The sequence below is a fragment of the Benincasa hispida genome, chromosome 9 (genome assembly GCF_009727055.1).
Source record: "Benincasa hispida cultivar B227 chromosome 9, ASM972705v1, whole genome shotgun sequence".
In the NCBI taxonomy this organism is placed as follows: domain Eukaryota; kingdom Viridiplantae; phylum Streptophyta; class Magnoliopsida; order Cucurbitales; family Cucurbitaceae; genus Benincasa; species Benincasa hispida.
Window position 1 is genome coordinate 23,037,347 of NC_052357.1, and position 14,471 is coordinate 23,051,817.

Genomic DNA, 14,471 nt, shown 5'->3' on the forward strand with positions numbered 1-14,471 from the left:
CACTCATTGGATTCTCACTCCGAGATACTGAGGGCTATGATTGGTGGTGTCGTGTCATTTCCTTCTGTTATTGTGGAGACTGTTCGAGGTAGACGATTGGGATTTGCCAAACGATAGCTTGCCATTCCAGCGAAAGCGAGATTTTTTATGAAGAAAAGTCCTCAACTGGTATAATCTCTTGATCACTTATTTATTGTTCCTTTGAGCATGCCTAGTAATTTAGTGTTATGGATGCATATTAGTATGTTTGAATGTATATGTGGAAATTTTGTCACGATGAATTGGAAAGATCTGCTTCTGCTCATAGGTACTCTCGGATAAGAGTTCCTTCATCATTGACTATCAGATACATCTCTTCCTCCCACTAAGTATTTTATAACCTACGATTTAGTTTATTTAGAAAAAACACGGCTAAGAATTTTAACTAAGTCACTTTTTAGGTTTTCCCAAGAGTAACTTTTACCTTGGATAGTTAAACAACTTTTGATCATTATCCATAAAACTCTTTAAAGGACTCTTTGACCAACTGTTGCATGCTTGCATAAAATTTATCTAATTAACCTTTCCAGGTAGGTTCCCAGATAGGGGTGTTCCATTTTCGTCAACTTAAGTACCCTAGCCTAGACAGAATCTGCCTTAGACAAAAGGTCCCTTATAGATAGATTTAATACAATTTTAATCTTTTATGCCAATCAATTTAATCCTATTAAACCGATTTATAAAGATTAAACTAGGCTGTTAATCCCATTAGAACTTTTGAACTTAGGTCTATCTCAATCTTGTTTTAAAACCCTTTTAAAACATGAGTTCACCCTAAGTTCGCATGTAACTCTTTCTTATTGAATTTAGTTTTAATTTCTATTATAACGCTTATAACAGAAACAATCAAAACCATACACAACACATAGAAAAACGCATAAAAGACAATCATAACTTTTATAAACAACCTAAGTGTGATGCTCCATGCATTGTTCATTCAATGCTACTTTTTATATAACTCTTATACAAAACAACAATGAAACAAGCAAAACATGCTTCCATTCACCCTTATACTATAACGCTTATAATATAAAAATGATGCATGAATATGCTTACTGCATGCATAAATATAACTCTTATATTTTCATGATGCATGTGCATGCTTTCTTATAATAATTTCATCATGCAATATTATAACATTTATAATACATGATGCATGAATAATTGCACAACCTAAGGTAAGTTTCAAAACTATATGTTAAACACTTTGCCATATAAACACCATACATCACATGTATATTAAATAAATGTTGATGAACGGGGAAAAATTGCATCAAATCCTCAAAAACTAAAGCTAACTATTACAAAATAAGGAGTCTCTAGTTGAAATAAGCGAAACGGGTCTTGAACCATCCGATCGAAGTCCACGTCTTCACTGATCATGTACCAAAAACCCGTGCGATCGTTTACATGAAGAGTAAACTCTTTATTCAATTCTTTACCAATGCTTCCAGAGTTAAACGATCATTTAGCAACGATCGTGTACCTTTTACTATGCGATGAAGCACAAGGTACGTGATCGTGCAATGTGCCGTGCATAACGCAATCTTTAAATGATCGTCTAAACGACAATGATGCGGTGAAGCACAATCGTCTAAACAATCGCTGAGTGAGCGCATTCGTATCGTATACCACGTGATCATGTAGTCAGTAATTATGCGATGAGCATGCTAACTACATGATCATTTAGCACGCGCGTCTTTTACTAAACGATGAACATCAAATGCTCCCACTCGATCGTTTACCTCTAGTGTCTATAGATCGACCAACCAACGCTACGCGATAGAGTAAACGATTTACCCCATCGTTTAGTGATGACATGCAGAAATGCATGTCATCTTAGGCCTTTTATTTAGAATTATGAGGGCTGTTAAGTAGAATATGCGGCAATTATGTTAGGAATTCACGAGAAAATGAGTTTGCGTCGTTTAGCATGAAGAATTTCAGCTAACCCATTATTATGCGTTCAATTGTCTATTTTTGTAGCTAACGCAAGAAGTGGATGCAAACGTGAAAGCCGGGCTACCACATAGACGACCGCATGTAGAGAAACTCTCCATCACAAAGGCGAACGCGTACGATCAACGTATGGGTGTTGCGGTGATCGACCACATGCGTCCATCCCATAGGGGCTGCAATCGTCAAGCGATTCCGGTCATCATGTAAAGTTGCAGTAATCAAGCGAATGCGGTCACTGCACGATTGTGGCTACATGATAACACATAATAAAGGGATCAACGCAAGGTTGGTGGAATGAATGCATCAACGCATATCTGGGGAAAATTAAAAGATGATGTTGACATTTCACCTACCACGCCGTTAGCAGCAGAGATTCAAAACAGGACTAACGCACCGCGAATGTTAGAATCAGAGCAGTCCATTAATATTGTCAGCGATCAAGCTCTATAAATAGAAGCTGTCGAGCAGAAATTCAAATCATCCAAGGTTTTTCGCCTGAGGTTCGCCTTAGGGCGGATCCTTGTGATCTAGACAAATGCGTTAGAAGAAAAGCTTGAGAGTTCTTCATCTCCTTCATCCATTTCGAATGACGACCGAAGCCTTTGCCGGAGTTAGATCTCGAGAGAGTCAGCTCCACCGCCCATCCATGGCACCACCGGACGCCTTGACACATATTCGCTGGAAGCAAGACATTGCTTTCAGCTGGTCTTTTCATTTTCTCTTCTTTTCTTATATTATATTGTATTACATTTTGGATTAAGGAATTAATACATTATGTGTTTAATGCATTTCTATGTTTCCTTCGATTCCACCTCTATCTTTCCTTGCTTAGCATCCTTAACTTTTATTGCATCACTTAGTGAGATTGCTAGAGTATCACATACTTATTCATGTGGATTAGAGATATGAAACATATTGAAAACCACCGGGAGGTGTGCGTTGCGTGAGTATGTGAGAAAACCTTATTTGCTTAGTGTGAAGCTGTAGCAACGCCTGTCTATAGGCGAATGCAAACCTTATTTGCTTAGTGTGAAGCTGTAGCAACGCCTGTCTATTGGCGAATGCAACGCTTGTCTATGAGTAAAGTCAACAATAACTAACTGCTTGGGAGGGTAAGTGGTTGGTCGCATCAAGCAATGTAAGCTATTGTTCACTAGAGATAGGAATAATCTTGCATCAACCAAGCTTTTGTGATTACCTTGTCTTATGTATTCGTCCATCACACCTTTAGAGCTACTTGAGAGAGAGTCTAAAGAAAGAACCTAAGACTTGAGAGAGCTAGGTTAGAATCGATGATCGAGAGAGCTTGATTAGGTTTGCATAATCAAGAATGTAGACTTAGGAATAAGCTCCGTTTTCTATTACACAGCATATGCACCCTACGGAGAGGATATTAAAGTATGCGGTCACATCGCATGCGTCTAGAAGTAGGATACCTGTCTCTTATACACATCTAGATGTGTATAAGAGACAGGCATATGCACCCTACGGAGAGGATAATGACTGCATCCAAGAAGTAGGATACGGTGGCGGTATGCGGTCATCTCGACCCTTTTGCATACACATTGCATGGGTCCTAGAATTAGGCTCTAGTGTGTGTAGCATGATCGCATAGCTTGCATTGGCTGAGGTTGCCCTTGCAGTCACTCTTAAGGGTTGCGATGAAGACATCTTCATATTTTATCTATTCTTCCATTCATTTACTTCACGTCAACAGTTGTCGTGTCTCTACCTCTCATCCATACTTCTCATTGCGTTGTCTGTTAGTTAGGTGTAGGAGTAGTTGTAGCATACCCCCCCCCCCAATCATTATTTTATTCAATTGCCGCATACACATTACCGCATACGTCTAGCTACAAGTCCCTGAGTTCAACCTCAGATCATCGGAGAAACTTGCGTTCGCGTTATACTTGGCATGAGCGCAAGAAAACTTGTGACAGGATGCATGGTCATCGCATACATTCGTTAATGCATAGTTTCCTCCCTACGCATGACCACCGACACATGATAATCAACGCATACCTTAAGACATGTATCGCATATTGCGTTCACCTAATTTTAGTCATCAAGTCTTTGACGGCTAATAAATTTTCATCACTAAGTTTTTGGCATCGTTACCGGGGACTTGGCAGCTAATTGTTTGTTGAGTTTTGTGTCTTTGTAAGCAACCTTTTTATCTTGGGAGTATTGTAGCTTGTGTGACCAAGTTGCAACCAATACTGAAGTGTAGGCGATGTTTCGAAAGCCAGTATTGACCCCAAGATAGAAGAACAATCAGTCGCATGAGCTGAAGGCGGTTCTAAGCACATGGTGGCCAACATGCACCCAACAATTGCCATAAGTTCCAATGGTCAAGGCATCTTGACCTAAGCAGTTGAGAGCAATCTCCTGCATGGGAGACTCGTTGTAGTGACAACACTCCAATTCCTCTAGAGATGTCTTCTACTCTATCTTTACCTTGCTTTCTTAGTCTAGTTTATTTTTATTTTTATTGTTATTTTGGATATGCAGCTGCTTCCTTGGTTGTGGTGCGTTTTCTCCTTGTAGGTGCAAAAAATAATTCTCCTCGATGCGCAGTACAACGGAAGAATTCCCTCCATCCTTCAATGCATGGCTTCGATCGCGTGGATTCCAATGCATGATCGCTTGCGTTATTCCGCCTAAGGTCCTTTCTTGTTATCCTTTATGCATTATCCTTTTGAAATCCTCCTTGTCTGATTGCGTTCCTTTGCAATGCATCTATGATGGTACATATAATTCACCGTATCTGCTAACTAAGCATTGCGAGGTGCTCCTCACTTTTAATTCTTATCAACAAGTCTTTAACGACTAATAAATTTTTGTCACCATTTAGCATTAACTAAACGATCGTTTAGTAAATACTACACGATCGCATAGAAAAATCTACACGAATCATTTAGTTAAATCCCAACGATCATTTACCTAAGGCTACACGACATGACCAACTCTTGGTCTTCTTCTTCGCTGAGAACCACATCTCCATGCTTTGAAACTTTATCACGAACGACTTGACAAACTCAAACACTTTGAGTTACAGACTCAATTGCATGTTAATTATGCCCAAAAACACAGGGGCTCTTACAAATTAACACGTTGTAATTTAAAAGAAAGCTTTAAACAAAGGCAATTAACCTGTAAACATTCATTAACGCCATCCACAAACGCATTTAACAATTAAACGCAATGTAGAAAACCCACCATGACTGTAAAAGAAGTTTAAAACGGAAGTGAAATTTGGAATATCAGAACAACCTGGCTCTGATACCAATTGAAGGAAATCAGACATAAGGATTTCCATGAGCAGTAGAATGATCGTTCCAAATTTCATTCATATATGAACATTAACAATTACAATCAAGAAATGGAAACATACAGGCTATGCACAAAACAAAATTATAGCATGCTTTTAAGATAGATCAAGGGATAATATTATACATACCTTTGAAGACTCATCTTCAAACACCCTCGATCACAAACGCAAGAACACTACGACCGCTACACTGCATGATCACAACGACCACAAACACAATGATCTCCAAGACCACGAGCACATCGAACTCAATGAACAGCCTCCAAAAAACCTCGAACTATGTCGAGTTGAGTATAATACCACCACAATGGCTACCTTGGTATTCTCGGTGTGAGAATCCAGAAGTGTGGTGTGGACTTGGTTAGAGGACGAGACCGGAGGAAGAACAATCATGTAAATGATTGAGCAAGTGGGAGATGACAAGGTCTATCGTATAGAAGATGCCCAATCGTTTAACAAATGCATCGCGACCGTTTAGTTATCGATCAGTTGAGTGAACTATCATATAGAGTCACCCACGATCGTCTAGTCTCTCTTCAGCTGTCGTTTAGTAAATCTCATTCATTTGATAGCCAACCGTGAGAACTTCCGAGAATAGAAACTCAATTCAACTACTACTAAATTTAGGAAAACATTTTTCCTTTTATCTCACGGTTACCATGAAAAATACCAATAACCTTCCACTCAATTGGTTATTAGAGAAAAAGAGATAATTATCCAATAATTAATATTATTTTAAATATATATGATAACCAACTTACCATATTATATTTATAACCTATAGTTTTAATATTTTATCTCATGAAACATATAAACCATAGCTCTTTTTCTATTTCATTGTACTTAATGTAAATCTCATTTACATTAATCCTCCACTTGATGTATCTCATACATCACATCGATCATATCATATATAATCGAATTACCTCTTGTCAATTTGAACATTTCAATTCAACACCAAGAACTGATTCTCAACTTGAATTCATTAAGCTACCAAAGGGACCTTATGGACCTGTAGCTTGAAGCTCCAACAGTACGTGAATAACTGACTAAACTCTTTAGTCACGGGATCCACCATCTGTTAAATACCAGGCACTCCACGAAAGACCGACAGCTAAACTTTCTTTACTGCAGATATATTATGTGTCCACATCGACCAATCAACAGTGTGATAACCCTTCACAAATCGCTCGTAAGTACAGCTAGGCCAATAATCATTATGCCCCTATAGTTACATCTAACTCCTTCAGTACTACTGATCCCTCTAATGAACATAAATCATAGTCCTACTATGACTGAGTCCTCTCTTCCAAAGAGAAGTTGTGGCCATTATGTTCAAAACCCAGAATCAGCCCTTAAAGGCGCAATCTATCTACTTACCCCTGCTTCGGGGAAGGAGTGAATTTCATCTTGTGTAACTGAGTTCTCAGCTCCCAAATCAGACAAGTCCCCAAAAAGGTAGGCATGTTAAGTTGGCAATCTGGTCGCTCTCGCCCATACTAATCAAAGAACCACCCTCAAAGGCAGGAGTTCCCAAAATACTCAGGATTAATGTCATGTCACCTATGGTCGTTTAGGTGAGATGTAAGTCTCGAGTATCAACGGAGTTATATATAGAGACTAGTCATCTCGTTGTCTTGTCTTATACAAACCCTTTGTATAGGACACCCTCACTCGCATGTCTCCACATGAATGGTCAGGATCTACCATCTGTAGTAGTTCAGAACACTTGCAAACCTCTACAAAGCAGGCCGTATCCGTAGTGTCACCAGGATCAGGAATCCCTCCTTAATCCTTATACTACAGACCTATTTAGGTTATCACTTAATGCATGATCTACTTGTATATCTCATATACATGCTTAAGTTTACATACAATAACTATGGAGCTTTGTTTATTGGATATGAGTAAATGCTAGATAAAATAACTCTTATTTCCTTCATAACAATGTGTATAAATTACAAACTACGAGACTCCGAGAGAATTAGGACAACAATCCCAACAATATTTATACGTACAAATTTGTAAACAATATTTTAATTTAATTCACATATCAAATGAGAGTTAAGAATATTTAGATGAAAAATATGTATGTAGTTGAAAAGTATGTAACATACAACAAAAAGAAACTATAAATTGAAGATTTTTTTTCCTATAATATTTTATAGTAAGAATTAGTGAAAATTTGAGATTTGTTCTCTGATGATCCTCCGAATTTGGAAGAATTGAAAGTGAAATTGTTGAAGAAATGTGGTGACATTTCATTGGTTGCTAAGTTGATGGGGGAGATTAAATTAAGAAAATCATGATAGAGTAAAAATATAGAGGAAGAGGTAGAAAAAGAAGAAGATGATAGTGAAATTCATTGAGAAAAATTAGGAATCAAAAGTTTTGATTTGTCTTTGGTTTCTCATTTTATTTAACCATATTTCTGCAAGAAATATAATAAGTTAGTTTTTGTTTATTGACCAAAAAAGAAAGAAAAAAAGAAAAGCTTTAAAACTTAAAAGAAAAGAATTGCAATCTATATTTTATTCAAATAAAGATAGGTAGAATTATTGAATAAAAAAGTTTCAACCAAAAAATAGTAATCACAAAAGCAAATTATTTAGAAGTAAAAAAACTGCACCCGATATCTCAGTCATATGAACTCAACTCTGCATCCCAAACATAAACCTATGAACTCAGACTAAATAAGTCTTCATCCCAAATACAGACATAACTTCAGATATCCTATCTCAACTCAGTACTCAAATAGTCCCTTAATACGTTAAGGGTGTGTAAACGTGGCCAATTTCAGTTTAAAAAAATAAAACAAATGAATAGTTTAAAATGATAATAATAATTAAATAATACGGCTACGTTTGGTGGTGCCGTGCCATTGGTCGTGCAGCCAGGTTCCCTTCTGGCTTGCATTTCTTATCCAAAGCAAAGCAATGAACACTCTAATTCCCACTTCTCCTTGCAACTTCTGCGAAATCCCAAGCTTCTTTTCCCATAGAGCCGCCATTTCCCTAAAGCTTTCTGCCATAAAAATCAACCACAGATTACGCGCCAATTCCAACGACCTGAAAACCCAGGCAGTAGAGGAACCGAAAGAAGAAGAAAATGGGATTGCAGTCGAACCCCAGCAGCAAACCAAGGAATCCCCTGCTCCTGCACTCGATAAAGACCTCAAGAAGGTTTGTTTTCTTTGCTGAATTCGGTATATCTAATGATCTTTTATTGTTTTTGGGGATCTAGTTCGCTAAAATTTAATGGGTAATTGTTATTTTACTTGATTATTTCTCAAATTATATACAGGTAATTTCAGTGGGTTTAGTTTGAACTTTCAATATTTACTTGAATCGTGGAGTTTCTTCCAGAACTGTCTAATGGAGTTCTAGAATCTTTTTCAGTTCCATCTGGTAGATTATTGGGATTTTTTAATCCAATGGGAGCTGTTGTTACCGTTGAGAATCTCACCTTGAAAAGATGAGGAGACCTTGTAATCTTTTTAAGATAGATGAGTTATTTAGCTAATTGGCAATTGATTGTGAGATGGAAAATAGGAGGAAGTTTATTTTAGAAAACATGTGAGGAGATGGAAAACATGTGAGTGAGGACATTTTCCTAGGAAACATGTGAGAGAGTACCAAACATGTTAAAAGGACCCATGTTGGTTTGTAGGAATAGTCTTTCAGTCTTAGAAACAGTTCAGTATAAGCAAGGACACCACCCCTCCCCCCCCCCAAAAAAAAAAAAAAAGAGATTAAAAATAGATACAGGTAGGAGTGAAGAAATTAATTTGGTAGAGAATGGATGAAGGAACAAATATGATGTGAATTAGTGGCATTAAGCATGTGAAGAAAGCAAAGGGACTTTGGGGAAAAGGTTCAACCTTGGTAGCCTGTATCTAGGATATGAAAATTCAACTTGTTTATAGGAACTAAATATAGCAAGTTCAAGCACTGATTGAGGTACAATTTTTATATTGAGTGCGAATCTCCTTCATATACGCGGAGGTAGTTCTATTTGCTAAACTTATGTTTATAAGTAAAAACAGGAGGAAGTTTATTTTAGTTGGAAGAGAAAGTCTAAGTATAGTTCATATCTAAGCATTCCACACTTCCAATCATTTCGTAACAGGTTGTTCAAAAGACTGCTGCAACATTCGCACCAAGGGCCTCTACTGCCTCAAAAAATCCTGCTGTACCTGGAACTACTTTATATACTGTCTTTGAGGTTCAAGGCTATGCCTCAATGTTGTTAGGCGGTGTTCTATCTTTCAATCTTTTATTCCCCTCAAACGAACCAGATATATGGAGATTAATGGGAATGTGGTCAATATGGATGTTCAGTAAGTTTTCCCCCCTTTTCTTTTGTTTTTCCTTTTCCTTTTTGGTAGCGAAAATGAAGCACTCATCCCCCATTAGCAAAGCTCGTTTTCTTACCTCTGATAAACTTTTGTAGCTAGAAACTTTTTATCATTGTTTTATATGTTCTCCTGGTTTAAAATTTAGCAACACAGGAAAATGTTGTGCTCTGTTTGGGATATTTTGGTAAAATCAAGTTAATCTTGGTTAATCCTTGATTCATTGCATTTTAATTATCAAATTAGTTTTTAACCTCTTTTAGTTATCCTTTTAGGACTCTTGTAATTATCTATAAATAGAGAGTCCCCCCTTTCATAATAATGACTATTGGTTTCTTGGAGATTTCTCTCCTTTTATCTCTTAGACTACATCAGCTCTCTAGTCTCTACTGTACAAGCTAGTTTATTTGGTAGGAAAAGAACAAGAGAATGATTTTTTTAACTTACTTTTTATATTTTATATTTTATTTCTTAAAAATCTATTTTGCTTACAAATCTGTTCTGATGCAATGCAACAAGATATATGATATGTTTGCATATATTTGAAAATTTTGTATAGTCAAATATTGCAATTTCTTGTCCCTTATATGGATTCATGACATGGTAGTCTAATTACTTGGTGATGGTAGAAGTTTAGAAGGCAGTTTAAACTGAAGACTTAACTTACAACTGTTAAACAATTCCTTTTATTGGCAAAAAAATTAAGATGAAACTCTAGAACTCTGTGTCTTCTTCCCATCAGATTGATCCTATCCTTTCTTATCACAAAAGAAAAGAAGAGTTATATCCTACAAGCATCTTGTTTGCTTATTTTCTTGAATTAGGATTAACTACATTTCTTTTATTTTTTCCGTCATAGGCCTTATCATCTTGGTGTCCTATTTTTGGATTGGAGTCTGTTCTTGTCATCAGTGTTTGGACTGTTTAATTCTTTTACATTCTTCTTAATGAAAGCTCGGTTTTATACCTGACGACTACCAACGTTCTCTGACTTGCTTTCACCATAGTAACTTCCATTTTCTCACTGAAAAAGGAAACTTTAAAGTAGCTTTGACTGATGACATGAAAAATTCAAATGGCAGCAATACCTTCGCTTCGGGCACGAGACTGCTCAAAAAATGAGAAAGAAGCTCTCAACTACCTGTTTCTCCTCATCCCATTACTCAACGTTATAATTCCATTTTTCTTGAAGTCTTTTGCAGTCGTCTGGTCAGCTGATACCTTAGCCTTTTTCGGAATGTATGCTTGGAAGGTATGATTCTCTTTCCATATGATGAACCTAATAGAAATGTACGGCTCATTTGATTATGTTTCAATTTCTCATTTCCTGTTTTTTCAGTAAAGAAAAAGAAAGAAAAAGATAACTGCATTTGGTAATCTTATTTTTTATTTATTTTTTTAAAAATAATAGTAATTTATTAATTTATTTATTTTTAATTTTATAAGAAATATGTTTGACAGTCATTTCTTCTTTCTTGTTAAGAAACATTTCAAGGTAAAAACTCTTATTTTTTAAGGTGAATATTAGTGTTTAAACTTAACTATCCAAAAATTCCATGCTTTTATTTTAGTTATAAGATAAAACAATGCTTTCTTAAACTTAATTTTGTTGATATTTGGAAGCATTTCTTAAAAATGACAAATGAGAAATAGAAATAGTTACTAAATGATTTTGTTTCTCAAAAACTGAAAAACAAGAAACAGGAAACGAAAAATAGAAATGTCCCCAAACTACTCCCCTATAGTTTTCTTTTTGTTTCTTTTCTAAAATTGCTTTCATCTGCAGTTGGGATGGTTCCAGAGAACAGACTTGGACTCCGAATAATTGATTCAAAACTTTCGGATTCGAATCGAAACTTTTAGAAAATTCTAATGTATAGAAGATAATGGTAGTGTTATTTGAGATCTGATCGAAGGTAGTAATATATTGTTGATATCCTCAAATTTCAAATATCTGCCTGCATTTGGCATTTGTGATATAGCTCCATCAAACTCTAAGATTTGTTTTATTTGTTTTGATGGAGTATTTATATTCTCTAGGATCGGTGCAGTGTTTGGGTCGAAGAGATGAGATGAGTTGAGATATAAACTCAACTCATTATTTGGGAAGTCAATTTCATATGTCTTCATTTTATACCATGTCCACCAGCAGTACACTCAACTTTCATCACCACCGATATCGTGGTGCTCAACTTCGGTGACCACCTTTGACGGCCAACTCTGGTAACCATTGCCTGTGATCAACTTTGGCAACATTCAACCACAACTGTTGACGGCTAACTCCAATGACCATCGATAGTGGTCACTCCACCAAATCCAATGACCATTATTTTAAATTATGATTATTACAAATTTGGCATTTGTTAACACGCGAGTTTTTTGTTCTATCGACGTTTGTGATATAAACCCATCACAAAACCTTAATTTAAAGCTTAAAAATAACAATTAATTTAAAAATGCATATAAAACATCATTGAATGTTTTGTGTCAACAAAAGTGTTTTTATTAATGCAAAAGTACGTAAATTTTGTCAAAACATTGAATTCCTGGTTTTTTTTTTTAATTAGTTCATAATATATTATAGTCGTTATTTTATAGTAATTTAACATTAATGAAATCTCTTTTATCATATAAGAAATAAAACAAACTTGTATATAAGAACACTTTTGAGAAAAAATTTCTCAAACACATGAGTGTTTTTATTTTAATTTTTTTAAATCAAAAGTGCTAAAATAAAAATGACTTAGCTAGAAATGTCTCATGCACAAATTTGTAAAATGATTGCTTAAATTAAAAAAAAAAATTGAAATGCATGATCCAAACGTAAACCTTAAGGCCTAAACCCCATTTCCCAAAACTCCCAAATACACGTGTGCATGAAAACAAGAAAATAAAATGCAATCTATAGTGTATTTAAATATATATACACAAATTTATTGAATAAAAAAGTTTATAAAAAAAACGATCATCATAAAAATAGATTATTTACGTAAAAAGATTACACTAGATACCTCTGAAATATGAACTCAGCATCCCAAACATCTAAAACGCAGACATATAAACTCCATAGATGCATAAACTCCAAAGACATATGAACTTAACTCAGCATGCCAAATGATAGAACATACAAGCATGCAATGGAAGCAATCAGAATCAATAAACACGCTAATTACATTTAATTTGAGTTCTAAAGCATGCAATAAAACTGTTAGTTAAAGTGGGTTTCATAAGTGTACTACCTTTGATGAAACTCTTCAAATTCTTGCTTCTCACCACGAATTCAGCCTCCTAATGTACAGTAGACCACCAAAAGGATCTTCTCTACTATTCTCTAGTTCAGATTGTGTGGTGGAAATACTGAGTTGATGCCAAAATTATAGGGAAGGAAGAGGGTTTTGGAGAGTAAACCAGATTTTCTGAAATCAGTTTGCATGAACCTTTTCTCACTCTGAAATTCAGCATATTTATTGAAGTTCTTCATGCAAGCACTTCATATTTAGTTCATTGACACCTCAAAGAACATCAAGAAGTGGGCTAGGTGTTTAACTAAGAAGAAACCACTTAACTAGAGATAAAAAGTTGGAAAATCCTACTCAAAGTGGAATTTCCAATTTAAATTTCCAATTTTCTATTTAATTTAATTTTCACTAAAATAAAATTAAAATAAATTTTGATTTTGATTTTGATTTTGATTTTCAAAAAATTTATTTTTTATTTAAATAATTAATTAATGATTTAATATCAAATATTAAATTAATCAAACACCTAATTCATACTTGAATCCTATTCATGTAATTCAATATTTAAATCAACATTTAAATATTATAATCTCTCCAATTACGTTTAATTTTGATAAATTAAACGTTTAATTATATCGAATACAATTAATCAAATTTTAAATTGAATTTGAACACTTCAAATTCAAAACCCTAATTTTGAATTTGAACATTTCAAATCCGCTCAATTCACTAATCCAAGATATAATTTTACGAGTTAGTAGAGGGACCTTATGGACCTACAGATAATGAGTTCCAATGATTTGATATTAATTGGCTAAATTCTTTAGACCAAATTAATCAATATTTGTTAATTATTGAGACACACATTAAAGCTCAATAGTTGCACTCTCCTCACTGTAGATATATTTTTGTCCACTTTAACCATAATTAGTAAGTCGATCCTTCACAGATTGTTCATATTTACAGCTAGGTCAAAATTACCGTTTTACCTCTGTAAATACATCTTGCTCCTTAAGCTTCCACTGATCATTTATTGAACAATTGGTTTATAGTCCAACTAATAAACCATTACCCTTTTGATCATGAGAGGGTAGAGCCCCATTGTTTAAGACCAGGAATCAATACTTAAGAGAACAACCTATTTGCTAACCCTAAGTCAAGTAGAAGTGAATTCCATCTCGCAGGATTATGCCTCCAACTATCTATTCGATCTTATCCTAAAAATGGGAGGTTTATTGAGCAGTGTTGTTGGACTACTCTCACTTATGCAAGTCAAAGGATAATCTCGAATAAACAAAAGTTCATAGTTAGCTCAGGATTAAGATCGAGTTACCCTAGGTCATCGAATTTGAAATAGTCAATTTTAACAGTAAACAGTCGTTATAAAGAAAAAATGACTATTTCGAGGTCTAGTCTTATGTAAACATCCTTTGCATAGGATGCCTCCACTTGCATGTCTCCACATGAATGATTTTGGGATCACATCATTTGTATTAGTATACAAAGTGGGCCGCATCCAATAGTATCACCAGGATGAGGTACCCAATCT

At 35.2% G+C, this 14,471-nt stretch overlaps 1 protein-coding gene across 4 annotated transcripts; it reads left to right on the plus strand.

The window, feature by feature from the left end:
* Positions 1-8,193: 8,193 nt before the first annotated feature.
* On the plus strand, positions 8,194-12,161 carry LOC120085150 (protein RESISTANCE TO PHYTOPHTHORA 1, chloroplastic). 4 transcript variants are annotated; one of them, XR_005483822.1, is made up of 5 exons: positions 8,194-8,511; positions 9,458-9,668; positions 10,766-10,935; positions 11,470-11,599; positions 11,708-12,161. XR_005483822.1 is itself a non-coding variant. In XM_039041026.1 (4 exons), the coding sequence occupies exons 1-4, from the start codon at positions 8,266-8,268 to the stop codon at positions 11,757-11,759; spliced, it is 663 nt and encodes a 220-aa protein (XP_038896954.1). In that variant the 5' UTR covers positions 8,194-8,265; the 3' UTR covers positions 11,760-12,161. The 4 variants fall into 4 exon arrangements, 2 of the variants coding, with proteins under 2 accessions (XP_038896954.1, XP_038896953.1); XR_005483821.1 differs by having other exon boundaries at positions 11,724-12,161; XM_039041026.1 differs by lacking the exon at positions 11,470-11,599 and having other exon boundaries at positions 11,724-12,161.
* The last annotated feature ends 2,310 nt before the right edge of the window (positions 12,162-14,471 follow it).